At 44.2% G+C, this 14,269-nt stretch overlaps 1 protein-coding gene across 1 annotated transcript; it reads right to left on the reverse strand.

The window, feature by feature from the left end:
• Positions 1-3,675: 3,675 nt before the first annotated feature.
• spmip7 (sperm microtubule inner protein 7) lies at positions 3,676-13,164 on the reverse strand. Its single transcript, XM_076050081.1, has 9 exons — positions 12,673-13,164; positions 11,463-11,539; positions 9,199-9,281; positions 8,668-8,806; positions 7,514-7,581; positions 7,375-7,416; positions 6,333-6,440; positions 5,961-6,053; positions 3,676-4,330 (listed from the first exon to the last, which is right to left on the reverse strand). The coding sequence occupies exons 1-9, from the start codon at positions 13,091-13,093 to the stop codon at positions 4,186-4,188; spliced, it is 1,176 nt and encodes a 391-aa protein (XP_075906196.1). The 5' UTR covers positions 13,094-13,164; the 3' UTR covers positions 3,676-4,185.
• Positions 13,165-14,269: the final 1,105 nt, after the last annotated feature.

The following is a 14,269-nucleotide window of genomic DNA, read 5'->3' on the forward strand; positions in this document are numbered from 1 at the left end:
ATTTTGGAAAATTGAAGTTTGGCCTTCACCTTTAATTCCAGCATTCTGGCCTTCTAGCGAAATACATGCAAATATGTAAATATTTTCATGTAAAGTAATGTCACAAACACAGTTTCCTCAGCACACACAACTGGATCTGTATTATTTCACTTTCCATCCCCGTTATTATTCACACTCAGGATATTCTCTCAATTACGGCACGGCGGCAGCCTGCCGCGAATCACATACAAAAAACCTCAAAGGAGTCAAATAACCAGTTTCCAATTTTCTCCTAATGGTGGCCTGAGTGGCAGTCTCACGGTGACGGCTGCCTGAAATCACTCAAAGAAATACAAATTGTGGATTAATATTGATAGAATGTCTAAATAAGTGATGAGTTACACCATGCAAAAATAACTCACCACGTACGTCCTTATTATATTTGCAGTAATTACTATTTTAAATTACTTATGTCCTTAAAGCCGCCCCGCCGCCTCTCCTCTCCTCAGCCCCATCAGAAGCGTCAAGGCTGCTCAACACTCCTCCAGCCGCCCCTACCCCACCCGACCCCAACTGCTGTCCCATTCTGTAGGCTTCAGTCTCCGCCTGAATGTTCTGAGCTTTTCCGCTATTCTTCATTCTATCTCCGACGCTAATTAACTTTTACATGCAATTTCACTGAATGAGGAGCAGCTCGGGCCAAAGTGACCTCGCAGTGGCTCCGCTTGTGACCGTCTTTCCCTGTATCCCGCTCAGCGTCCCCCCGCCGGCCCATGCGCACGCTGAGCAACTCTTATCTCAGGAGAGGCCGTGTGCACTGGATTGCTGAGTCACCTTTCATGGGAGGACTCTTATCTCCTGAGAAGCACAGCATTCGGGGCAGTTGATTGCAAAAGGAGGAACTTTAGGCTGGAGAAGTGTGGCCGGCCGTGTCTTCACGGCGTTTGGGCAGGTTGCAGCAACGCTCTCCCTGACTTCCTCAAAGCCCTGCAGACGGTGAGGACGCGAGGCCCGAGCCCACAGGTCTCGGACGCCTCGAGGTTGGACAGGATCGGTGGCTCTCGAGGCCGCGGAGGGAATGTTGGGAGTGTGCGTGAGGCCCTGCGCTATCAGCAGAAGCAGAGGGGCTGACCTTAAGTGTGGGCTTCCATGACACAGAGATACAGTACTGTCTTGTTTGCGTGAAAAATGCAGCGTTACCCTCAGATCCATACTCACTGACAACACTTCTTTTATTTTTCCATCAATGTTTTATATATAACAAACACGCTTTTGGGTTGCATGTATAGAAATGACAACCGATAAAAGCAGATCTGTGTTTAAATATGTTATAAATTGACTCGTTCCGTACTGTTTGAGATAATCTTATATGCAATGGATGTAATCCCCAAGTGCAAATCAAACCAAACATCACCCCCTGCTCCGGCAGGCTAATCCAAAAGCCAGAGCGGGCCATGTTGTTGTAATTAATATCATTACCTGGCAAGTCTCAAAACATCATCAGGCAGTGTAGACGCTCGACTGGCGCACAAAAGGCCCCGGCTGGTTCTTATTTCATGGATCTTTAAGCAGTATTCACTGTTTCACATTTGGAAGCATGAGCAGCATGTAACCCTTAATTGGTTTCAACACCTTAATAAGTCAAAGACGTTCAAGGCTGATAATCACATTAAATAGTCCAATTTATCTAAAAAGTCAACTGCAAACTGAAAAACTCTCTTTCTTTAGGAATGCATTATGCTGTGGGGATGTCAGAGTAAATTAAATTCTCCTCTGCACACTAAAGCATCTATTTCCTTATGGTAATTATCTGCTGGAATAGACGTGTCACTAGAAGGAGTCAGGCATGCTTGACATTTAGCCTTTTTATGGAGAGGCGATGAGTAAAAATTAAGATGAGGGAGAGGAAATTAATCTCGAGCCCGGGCAGGCATTGAGAGATCCTGGAGGATAGCGGCTGAATCAATCATGATGTTTGCGAGGCTGTTTTGAAAAGAAGCCACTGATGAGATTCAGACCACAGGCTGGAAAATCGGAGGAGGAGGGGAGAGGCTGTGGGGGGAAGGAGAGGGAGGATTCTTTAGAAAATAGACTTATGATCGAGACGAGGCGGCTTACACCGTCTCAATGGTTTTCATCGCAGGAGCAAACTAACATAGATGTACAGTATCAAATCCAAAAATGCAACCTAGGGTGCGGTGCCAGGTCCCTACTTAAAGCCCAAGGTTGAGTGGATTCAGTTCAACCCAAAAGGAGGTTAAAAAAATGTTTGTTTTAAATGGTTTAGATGTTTCTCTGCTGCCGAAATTTGGTGAAAATATATTGTCAATGTAAAGCTTTAAGAGTCTCAGCCATTTATGTCCTGAACCCATTTAACCATTTTTTTTTTTCGTTCAAAATTGTAGAGTGAACCTTAATTTTGAATTTATTCACAGGATTACTCCAAATAAATAAATACATTTTCATCCATGTATTTTCGATACCCACTTATTCTCTACTCACGTTGTGTTGGTAAATAAATAAATATCAGTGGGGGTTCTTGATTTGGTAATGACTCATTATGAATCATGTACCAAAATTACCCCCCCCATGTAAATGATGTAATCCCCCCTCCGCCCACTCACATTGATAATGTTGAGCAGTCACAAGCAGAGAGATGGAATGGCCAAGAGAAGTGCACCCTTTTGACTGGCAAGCAGGTTGAGAGTAAATAGAAGAAGAAAAAAATCCACCACATATAAAACGTGCACACTGAAACTGAGGAATCACAACAATAAAAAAGAAACAAAAAGAGATAGAACAGCTGCAAATTGTTGGAAGCCATGTCCCTTGGTCCACCAAGAGGGATTCCTCTCAATGATGGGTTTTGTAACTCGGATATCTTTATGCATCATTCAGTTTGTGAAATTTTTGGTTGTTTATTTGTTTGTTTTTTTGTTTTTAACAATTTCAGGCTGTAGAAAGTGGGTGAACGCCTTGATTGATGTCTGCTGGCAACAAAACATAGGCTAAGTATGGGAAGTATGTATGAGTTAAGTCAAACATCAAATCTGACTTTATTCCCATGTACTGTGATTGCTTTTGCCAGGGGCACACTTCAAAAGTAAAGGAAGCTACAGGAAGATGTTGCCTGCAGTTTTTTGTTGTTGTTTTTTGGGTTTTTTTCTTCCCCTAACTGGAAATACACAGTAGATCTGGTATTGTCATGCTCTTCTTTCTTCTCTGAAAATGTTTTTTTTTTTTTTATCTGAGCCAGTCTTAGAAAGTTCAGTATGGAAACAAACAAGCCCCTTTTGCATGTGTTGCAGTGTAGTCAAAGTGTGATACACATTCTAGTATTTTAGTGAAACACACCAACACAAACTCGTCTCCTCGCGAAATCAGCAAGCGAGCAGGAGAAACAATCCGTGTGATGTACTAACATACACAAAATATAAGAAGAGAAACAGGAAAACCAGCTCATCCCTATTTCCTGTTGAAGCGCAAGCTGCGCTAACCACAGGCACAGAGCTTCAGCTGGCAGGCACCTAATAATGTTGATTTGCACTACGGTCACATCTTCACAGAACTACCACCTTCAACTGATGCTTTCACAGAGAACAGACTCAACTTATCAAGAAAGATGAGAGAAAATTAGGCTGATTGCAAAATATTCTATCTATGTATTATTAATATTGAATATTGAATCTACTATTGTTAGCATGGGTCTTTCTTACTCTTCATAGAAAATATAGTTTTGCTGTGGACTCTTTTTTTGCATTTCCATTTTTCTGTGGTGCAGTTTGTGCCGTTTTATATCAAAATCAGAATGTGGGGCCCACACACACTCACACTCACACACACACACACACACACACACACACACACACACACACACACACACACACACACACACACACACACACACGCACACAGTTTGAGTGAGTGAGTCAATGAGGGTGAGTACGCCAGTGAGAGAGGGAATGTTTAAAAGGACAATGCAAGCGCTCACTACCCAGAGTTAGAAAACCACTCAACTAAATCAGGGAAATTATGATAATGGGGCATCTCATTATTCTCCAAACTCAGTCCGAATCAGTCACTGACATCACATCATTATAGACGTATTCATACAAACAGATTGGATGCCGTGGAAAAAAAAGAAAAGAAAAGAAAAGAAAAAAAGAAAAAAAAGAAAACCTTTGAAACTTTCTCTCTCCGCTTTGTCTACAGCCTGCACCGTGGGCTTGTTGTGCGTGGGGCAGGAAGTGAAGGTCTCAACAGGAAGGGGTTGAGGGGGGTCATCAGGGTCACCATACGCGACAAGGGTGCCGCGTGGCCAAAAGCTGGGCTCCGTACTTTGTTGGTCAACCTGTGAGAATACCATAAATTACAAGCATTTGGAAATCGTTTTTTGTTGTTGTTGTTGTTGTTGTTTTTTTTTATTTTTTTTATTTTTAAAGTGCGTTAAATATAAGTTAAGCTCCTAAAATCTAAGTTAACACAACTCAGATCCTTGTGTCACTGACAAGGGGAGGGCGGGTGGGGATCCTGAGAAGGTCTGACCGTTGCAGCAGACAGTTAATCAATCCAAGTGCTTGTCTTTTCTGGGGGCGGGTTTGGGGAAAAAATATGGGAGGCCTGCCTAATCAGCAGAGGAAACAGATCGCAGAGGCTGTCGGGCACCAGGAAAATGGATCTGGGTTGTGAAAAACCACCATTACCACGAGCTGCTCTGGATTCAGCCATCTGGAGATGCCTGCTCCAAAAGCCGGTAAAGTTCGCTCAACTGGGGCCCAACTAGGAAACAGGTTTCGACCTTCTTAACAGACAGAGTGCTTCCAGAGCGGAGGAAGAGCGCTTCCGCAGAACTGATTCACAAACATGCAAATGGAAATAGTTGGGGTTTTTTTCTTCCAGATTTAACCAAATGTATTTTGTAGTATAATTAAAAACAAATACAATAAATTTGCATTTTTTGAAATGTATTTCCAAACACTATTAATGTCTTAAACTAAAATTCTTATCTAAATCTCTTCAGAATAAAAGGCCCACTATTTTGTGCACTCCGGTGGTTCCAGTTTTCCAGGCTTCCAACGTGCTCCCTGTCTGTCATCAGGAAAGACATTGCCGTGTTTACAAACTGTGTTTAACATTTCTAATTACTGCACCGGCTGACCAGTAATGAGTGCATCACTGGCGCACTCACCCAAATACAAATCATGATGCACGTTTAGCAGGAGAAAACAGCCCGAAGCTCAAATTTATGCAACATCAGACTCTGAGCACCACAGCTCGTTTTCATCAGTTGAGTGGTGAAGCCTAGTTTCTTATTGTTCCATAGATGTCACGCCTTGAGAAGACCTGGATGTTTCCATGGACGGGGGCAAATTTTGAATGAGTGATCACACAGTAAATGTGATGTCTGCGATGAGCTGCATATCCTGATGTAGTCAAGGCGGACAGTTTCAATAGATTGTTCTTGTCTAGGGAGACAGTTGTGTTTCAATGAAGGTTTTGTTACATTACATTATAAAAAAGGAAAAAGAAAAAGAAAAACGTATTTCGTCTTTTTAAAAAGTGCCTTCTAAAAATAGATAATGGATGAAAACGGTCAGAAGAATCTTTCTTTTTATTATTATTATTATTATTTTTAACAAATACATTTATGAGGATTAGTTTTAAGTATGACCTCTGTAACCAGTGTCTTATAAAACCTCTAACATCTGTATGAAGGAACAAAGACGTGAGGCGCGAAGCCATTTCAAGGTATTGGCCTGACCTCTAGTGGACGCTCAGCAGTTATCACTTCAGCACAAACCCAAATTCAGTTCAAGCAGCAACATTATGTTCAGTCAAATCAGGAGAACTGACGAAGACATAATGCATTTAATAAATGTAATATATATATATATATATATATTTTTTTTTAATAGTTCTACTTTTAGCAGCATTTTTATGGAGATGGTGCTGTTTTTTCAAAGCGCGTTAAGGATGCTCACCCTGAGAATTGTGCAGGGCTGCTGACAGAGGCTGGAGCACCAGCAGCAGAAGTGAGGACAGCCTCGCCTCTGTATCCACGAATGTTGGTCCGACTAGCACAAATGAGAGAATATTGCTGTAATCCCAGTCATTTTTGTATCTTATTCTCATGGCATTCCTGAAATTATTGGAATAATAATTGATATGAGTGAAGTTTAAGCCCAGGTGATTGGAGTGTAGAGTGATTGTACAGGCGGAGGAGAGAGAAATAAGAATATTTTTATGTGACAATCATTAAATTGAAGTCAATTTCCAGCCCTGATGGTTCACAGTAAAGCAAATATGATCCCAGGATGAAAATGTGCAGGTGTCAGTTTTGCACAGCCTCATACCGTGCGGTGGATGTGTAGGCAGGTGTGACACTCCTCTTCACAGTCAGTGGGATGAACTCTTCATCCTTGTTGTCAATGTTTTCCATGTTTTTGGATCCAATAGTTCCTCTGCAAGGTCAGTAGTAGCAACACTCGCTTACAGAGCTCATGCTTGGTTTTATTTACTGTACATCCTATTTTCTGACAAGCAAACATTAGATCCAGAGCATCAGATTACTGGATGTTTTTCTAGGAATGTTTTCCAAAGTATTCTTACATATTTTATGATGACAAACGTGCATATATTGAATGTGTGTGCCTTTATTGCCCGATTTTAACTAAATGTATGTTTCTAAGAAAATGGCAAATACACGATTAAACATCTGAATAAGTTGCCAAAGAGGAAAGACAATTACAATTGAACATTTTTACAATGGTAAATTTACAGATGATGCATAGAAGTTGTGGCAACTGTAAGTGACACTAAGTGGCAGATTTGAATTTCAGTAAAGCACAATGATGTCACTAAACTGAAGTCACTAATGATCCATTTGCCTTTTGAGGGATCACTGCTAAAAATGCACTGATCAATGTTTAACCAGATAACCTTCCCGTAGAATATCCGCACTGGCCTCAATCAGACCCCGGACCTCTAGCTTTTAAGAATAGCTTTGGTGAGGCAATTTGTCTGTCAATTCCCATTTTCTATAATTATTTATAGGAAGCATGTAGAGAACTACTGAAACAGGAAGCTGTTCCTTAACCCTGTGTACTTTTAAAAAAAGATTTAGTTCCAGTCAACAATGGTTTATAATTTTGCTGCGGTGCTATTTTCGTCTTCAGCACATTGTTCTGTGAAAATCCTCCGGACAGGACAACATCTTACAAAGCCGACCTCCTGCAGCCTTTTAAACATTAAAGCCCCCTCAGAATAGCTGCTGTCTCAGCAATCTGACTGTATGGAGTCACACGTGTGCGACACACAGAAATTAGTTTGGTTTGACACTGTGTGCTTTACCTCTGTGTCACCTCTATGGGGAGCTGTCAGTCGTGACGTACTCACGTGTACAGAGGGATCTGACCTGCCCTCGGGCATCCACTGCAGCTGGACAGAGGAGGTGCAAAGCAGCTTTGAGTTATCGCCACTTATTTTCTTGAACACGCCTGCTGTCTGATCCGAGTCTTTCATTTTGCAAACTTACAATGAAACGGGTTTCCTGGCATCGTACCTCCGTCGCAGCTGCCGTCTGTCCCACTCGGCTCCTGTAGACTGGAAAGGGAAATGAACAACGGGCCTAAACAGAATTGATGAAGGACCTTTTTTTTTAAAGGAAAACCCACGAGCAGCCTTGTCACGCTGTACCCTGAGAGCGTGGCGCAGATTAGCAATAGTAGATAAGCAGTAGTAGTGAGAGTAGGTTTGAGTAATCCAAGACCTTTAACATCAATCAACATTGTGTTTGGCATGGCATTTTAAAAATATATCATATATATGTATAAAGTAAGCATGGATGATAGCGTTAAGGCTCTTAAAACGACACATCTGTACAGATCCTATACTTGTTACTGGCCCTTTGCTAAAATATTGATGTTTTCTTTCTAAATGGGGATCAATTAAGATCATTAGATAAACTGGGCAGCGAACCTTTTGTCTGGGAATGTGTTTTTAACTGTGCCTGGAAGTAGCAATATGTGTTGATGTTTGAATTTTGTTGTAGCTTTATTGACAAGTTGGGTGCATAACATTTTCCTTCTGAGGTCTGCTTCATTACACTTTGAATCTGTTGTTTATGTCAAACAAAAACAGTTCTGTTTCTGTAAGCAAACAAGAGAAGCAGAAATATAATGAAGTGCTATGGTACCATAACTGTAACCTTCATGCAAAAAAGGTCATGCTCCTACTTACAATCTGCAGTGTGTGTGTGTGTGTGTGTGTGTGTGTGTGTGTGTGTGTGTGTGTGTGTGTGTGTGTGTGTGTGTGTGTGTGTGTGTGTGATTCCAGCCTTCCCCTTTCCAGCCCAGAGTAATTTTTTAAAGACTGTCTTGGTGCGCCACGGCATCTTTGACGCATTTGTTTTTTGTCCTGCACTGGAGGTCTGTGCTCACTGTTCTACCGATAAATAAAAGGAGTGGCAACAAAATGAACAGCATAGCTGCAAATCCTGAGTGCCACTGGCTGAACCGCTGCCCAGCTCACTTCTGAGCGAGCATCCATCTGCTGCGACAGGTTTATTTCCGTCGGTAAGCAGCACGCGTGAACCTCCGGGTCCACAGCTGTAATAAAAACTCATCCAAGCATCAGCCTTGGCCTTGATATATATTTATTTTTTCTCACCGTACGTCCTTCATGGCTCACCTGCCACAGCTGAGGTCGACCGGCGCAACGCCTCCGCGAGGGACGCTCGCTCACAGGGTCGGCCACTTTCCCCAGACTTGTTTCTGGTGCTCTCAAGCGGCGGGGTAGCTTTGAATCCCAGCACACTTCCTCGTAAGCCCTGCGCACATTCAGGAGACCCAAACGTCTCAATCCAGTGCCCAGAGTGTAATTGATTAAAATAATAATTCCCAGAAGTTTCTCACTTTAATTTAGTAAACAGTTGCCTTGTGTACACAAGAGCTGTGTTCATACTTGGGGAGCAAATCCCTCCCTGAGGCAAAAGCGAGGCTGCAGATCATCGCCGTCTTTTCATTGAGCAGCAATTAAAACAACGAGGGGACCCACTGTTCTCTAATGACATCACTCGAGCACAAAATCAAACCACTCTGCAACCCTCAAAGCAACTCGGCGGCGCGTGCGTGTGTGTTTGTGTGTCTAATTAACGATGTGGCCATTGAACGGCTTTCATGATGATTGACGTTGGAAAACCGAAGGTCTCCGTTTTCTGACCTCTGTGTTGCGGAAGTGTATCTGAAGTGGCGAGCTGCTGCCGAGCTTTCCATCAGCAGTCCTGGATCATGATGGAGTGCCACCTGAAAACAAACAGAGACTCTTATGATTATTGACTGTTTATTAGTGAGGATTTCATGTTCAGAGGGAGCAGCTGCACGGTGGAACAGTAGAGACGGGAGAGGTCTTTTTTAAATCACTGCTTATCCAGGACCCAGCGTGCAGAGTCTGAAGCAGCTGTCCAGTGATGGTGGACGTACGTGGGTGATGCCTGGACTGTGGGAGGAAGTTGTGGGAGGAAGTTAGAGTACCTGGACTGAACCCATCAGCTCACAGGGAGATAATGCAAACTCCACACAGAGAGGCCCTGGCAAATGAGAACTGAATCCACGGGATTCTTGTCACCGCAAGTGCCACTAATCACTCCACCACCATTTCAGCCAGACGCTAATTCACATCTTCCATGACTTCATTGACCAAGGCCAATGCTGCGGTTGCTTGGTAAGTAATGATAATAATAAGTAGTGATAATGATGCGTGCAAATCAAAGGCGATGAATAAGACGAAACAAACAACCATGAGGAAACAGACAAACACTATTTATACAAGAGGGCAGGGGAACACAAGTGAGAAAAACCAAAGGCAGGACTGACAACAAGACACTGGTGAAAGTCCTGAGGCAACGAAAAAGGCAAGGAAATAACAACAGGAAGTAAAAGTGCAGAAAATGAAAGAGCAGACAAGACTAAAAAAAAAAAAAAAAACAGGAAACACTGAAATGGACCATGAAAATGTGACCTTTCTGTTAGGTGTTATGTGAACAGCATGATAAGGAGTCCTGTTCAAATTCAAAACTGGCATTTAACAGGACATTCAGTCGTAGATTTGTGAACAGAACAACTGCGTTTGTGCTTTTTGTAATTTTTGTGAACAGTTAAGACGTATTCCATAGTTTAGAGAAGGTCATATAAAATTCACTTGTAACCTGCAACAGTTACTGTGAATTTTAGGTACATTCTGAAATTGCATACGAAAGCCAAATGACAGGCCTGCTTCAGTGACATCCGCACTGAGGGACCCAGGGCTGTGAGCTTCACGAGGGACCCCACCCATCCTGCGCTGTTTCATAACAACGATGTGCTATCTGCACTCACTGTCTATTTCACTGGCCATTTACGTCACTTGGCACTTGATATGCCATAATTTCCCCCCTTTATACTGCATGTGCATTTGCATACTGATAGTTTCACGTAATACACCCAGTATGTGCAAGAGAGTTGGTCTCTCTGTAGTTTCTATGTTATTACCTAGTTTTCACCTCAGTTATACAAATGCCGACAAAACTGGACCTCGGAAACTGTTTGGTGCCCCTCGTCATGTGCATCATGTTTCTGGAATGACAGTAAATACATCTGGAATGGAAGATGATGGACATGTCTGAAAGGGACAAATATGGTTCGAGTTATCCTTGAATGTGCAGCCGTTTATTTGCCTTTGTCTCGTCGCTCAACAAATTCTGTGCAAGAAAAAAAGCAATAAAACCAAAAAGATAAATCCTTTGAGTACTCCAGGCTTTCGAGTAAAACTCTGATTTCATTAATCCAATAACCGCCTGGTCTGCTTATGAGATGAAATGTTATGTAACTACAAAAGACCTCAATACGCTTGCTCAAGTGAATACGAATGAGCCATCAAACAGTCTGGCATTTATTGCGGTGCCGAGAAGCGGCCTTCATGCACCCATCAAGTCTCGCTCTGCTCGCGCAGCCTCCACACACAAAACCTGCAGCTCTTCACTGCACTCGAGCACTGAGGAGCTTCCAGCAATCCACACAAACATAGATCAAGATAATTAGGATCGCTTGGATTAGCAGACAGGAAAAGAAAGCGATAACAATAATAGCAATATATCACGTCCTGCAGTGAGCGCTTCAGTGGGCTAATCATGTGATGCATTGACATGTGTGCTGAGACCTGAACTGGGATACGTGCTAATGGATAAATCGTTGGCATTTAATGTTTTGCCACAACGCAAAAATGATTCACGCAGCAGGCGGAAGCATAATATGTCTAATGGCAGACGGGTTGCGTAATGCAACCCCAGCCAAATGTGTTCTGTGTCAGCGTGGTAGTAAATCAATGAGTCTGCACACAAGACGAAAACCGAAAGGAGGAAGGAGGGAAATGAAAACGTAAGTGTTTGTTCAATGATTTCCGTTCGGGAATTAACAAAAAAAAAAAAAATCAATCTGGTCGTATCCCACCTGAGGTCCGCTGGCTTCCTCTTGGAAAACACGGCACCGGCTAGCCGAGGTGGATCTCCTTGGTGAATGTGGTGGACCTTTAAATGGGGCGAGATAAAAACCTCAGGATGATGGAACAACCACAAAATCTCTCGGACGCAGGCAACTGTTACCGTGCATCCTTTCACAGTAATAGGAGCTCTCAAGGCCAGATTATTCTCTCGGGCAGGTGTTGGGAGGCGGTGGAGGAGGGTGGGCGGAGATGGTGGAGGCTGGAGGGGAGGCAAAACTCAGCCTTTCCAGTTCCAGCTCCAGCTGCCCCCTCTCCCTCACTGGCTTTTCTTCACTCTGTGTGAATTTTGTATGAATCCCGCCGCCTTAAAGTTCCCGTCAGGTGCGGCGGCGGCGCACACGCCGCACTTCAAATAGCAGCTTTATTATTCAGGGTTTTGCTGAGAGACGCAGAAGCAAACTGAAATGATGATGAGCTGGCGCACTTTAGTTTCCCACTGACTTGTGCTGACAGGTGCAGCGGTTCACTGCCCTGACCCACACAGACCACCGATGCCAGCAGATGCCAGCAGGACATCAAGACATTCATTATTAATGCATTAGTATGATATCTGGGAATATGGTGCAAGGCAAACAAGGAGCTGCGCTATATATGAAATAAAATGCTCGAAATTGAAAGAAATGCCTCGCTAGGTTTCGATTGAACAAAAAGTCAATCTTTCATTTATTTTCTATGGCTATTTTCCATGGTTTCCTTTCTGGACACGTCGCCAGTTCATTGCAGGCCCATAAAGAAAGACAACTGTTTGCACTCACACTCACGCACACCTACGGACAATTTGCAGTTTTGCCAATTCGCCTTGCGTGTTGTTCGACCAAAACATGCACGTTTTGAGGCCGTGGGAGGAAGCCGGAGCACCTGGAACGAAACTCATGCGGCAACTCATTACAGGGAGAAGATGCAAGATCCACACAGAAAGCCCCGAGGCCTGGGAATTGAACATGCAACCTTTTTTTGCTTTGAGGCAACAGCGCTAACCACTGCATCACCGTGTTGCCCTTCACGAAGTGTCATTTTTCGAAACCAAATCTTCTCGTAGGCAATTTTGACTTTCCTCGAGCAAACACTTTTCTCCATTGCAACAACCGACCCCTGCGCTTCACGGACGCGCCTGCGTGTTATTACCACGGCCTCATGTGGAGCAAATGTAAACATTACCCCCTGATATTTCACCAGCGGCTCTTGCTCTCAGCGCAGCATCTGAAATCACTCTCGAGTTCCAGGCTTTGTCTTCGCTCACGTCCACACAGACGCTGCGCGGGTTGGAGACCGTCTGCAGCCTCTCTCTAAACCCCGGAGGCACCCGCAGGCCAGAGGCCACGTGATGGAAGCTGATGAATCTCGCTCGGCCTTTGAGTCCCAGCGCCGCCTCGGCCCCTGCACTCAGCCCGCTGCAGGAGGGATCCAGCAGAGGTACGTCATCCCGAGAGGGAGCCAGAGCTGCGCAATGCCGCGCACGGCCGCTGAAACCCGGCCCTGCTCCGTCCTCGGCGCCGGCCTTGTACTGCCCGCAGTCCAAACGTCTGATGATCCGTAGCTCTGTGGAGAACGGCCCGGAGCGATCCAAAACTCCGGTCATTATCGCCACGGCAGAAAGCCGCAGTGCGTGCGTGCCTGGCTGCTCGCGCGGTTGTCAGAGCAAACCGTAGATCTGCTGTCAGCCGTCGTAACGATGCAGTGAGCGATGGTTGCCCAGAGACCGTCTGCGTTTGCTGCGTGGATTGAATTACAGATGTGCGGAGAGACGGCGTGACCCGCGGGCTGCGTGTCGCTCTGGTTACCCCACCAGAGAACATGCCCCCCCCCTGGGGATCTGAATACTTTGCTGCAGCAGCAGCGTTGGGAAGATTACTTTACGAATGTAATTGGTTACAATTACAAGTTATCCTAATTGAAAGTGTAATAGCAGTGTAACTATCTCGATTACTTTATCAAAGTAATGTAACTAATTACATTTGATTACATTTTGATTTCTCCTCTAAATATTGAGTAAATGTTCCCAGCTGTTTAGACCTAACAGTGTTAAGCTTCCAGCAGCACTCAAAACAAAGAGAGGCAATCCAGCAGGCAGGCGAGTGGCGCTGGGTGCTGCATTTCCGAACTTGACAGGAGAACCAATCAGATCAGGTGTCTCTCTTCCCTGTCAGTACCTTTCCACTACACAGACCACACCGACTCTCACTCAGCAAATCAGCACACCTACATCTCAGCCACTGCAATCAACCCCAGTACATGCAAACACCAGCTTGTCCTCTGTAGCATGCATGACTCCCCAGCACTCTTTTCACAGCTCCGACCCAGTTTGTTCCTGACCTGCCTTTGCCGTCCGCCCACCCGGTAGACCTGCCAGCCTTCTGTCCCTGACTTCGAGTAATCTGCCTTTTGAGTGCCACCAGCTGGATCGATGAAACACTGTTCTGGGCCTGAGGGGAGATCCAATTCCCAGAGTACGCCAGAGTTTTATGGTTAGCTCCAAGTGAGCTAACCTGCACTAACGCCCTCCAAACATCTGCCAGAGCAAACTAATAAACTATCTGGAAACTGTCAAAACGTGCAGCAGGTGGGTTGCTGTCCCCAGTGGAACATCAAAAGCATCAGAAATAGTATCAAACTTTCGTCTGTGGAGGGAAACAGATAATTTACGTAACAAGTTACATGTAACACTGAAGTTACATGTAATTCCCAATTAAGTTCATCCTGTCTTTTCTTGCGAGTGCTTCTAGTGGGTTCTTTTTTTTATTATTTTTTTTATCTC

The sequence above is a fragment of the Nelusetta ayraudi genome, unplaced genomic scaffold, assembly GCF_046127955.1.
Source record: "Nelusetta ayraudi isolate G7.1 ecotype Tasmania unplaced genomic scaffold, CSIRO-AGI_Nayr_v1 ptg000122l, whole genome shotgun sequence".
Taxonomy (NCBI): domain Eukaryota; kingdom Metazoa; phylum Chordata; class Actinopteri; order Tetraodontiformes; family Monacanthidae; genus Nelusetta; species Nelusetta ayraudi.

Bases quoted from the DNA above. Each gene is read 5' to 3' on its own strand.
- spmip7 (XM_076050081.1), bottom strand. From the start codon at position 13,093: ATGACCGGAGTTTTGGATCGCTCCGGGCCGTTCTCCACAGAGCTACGG. The intron at 6,054-6,332 runs GTATGAGGCTGT...CATTTGTGCTAG, and splicing joins GCCTACACATCCACCGCACG to TCGGACCAACATTCGTGGAT. The intron at 4,331-5,960 runs GTGAGCATCCTT...GTATTCTCACAG, and splicing joins AGCCCTGCACAATTCTCAGG to GTTGACCAACAAAGTACGGA.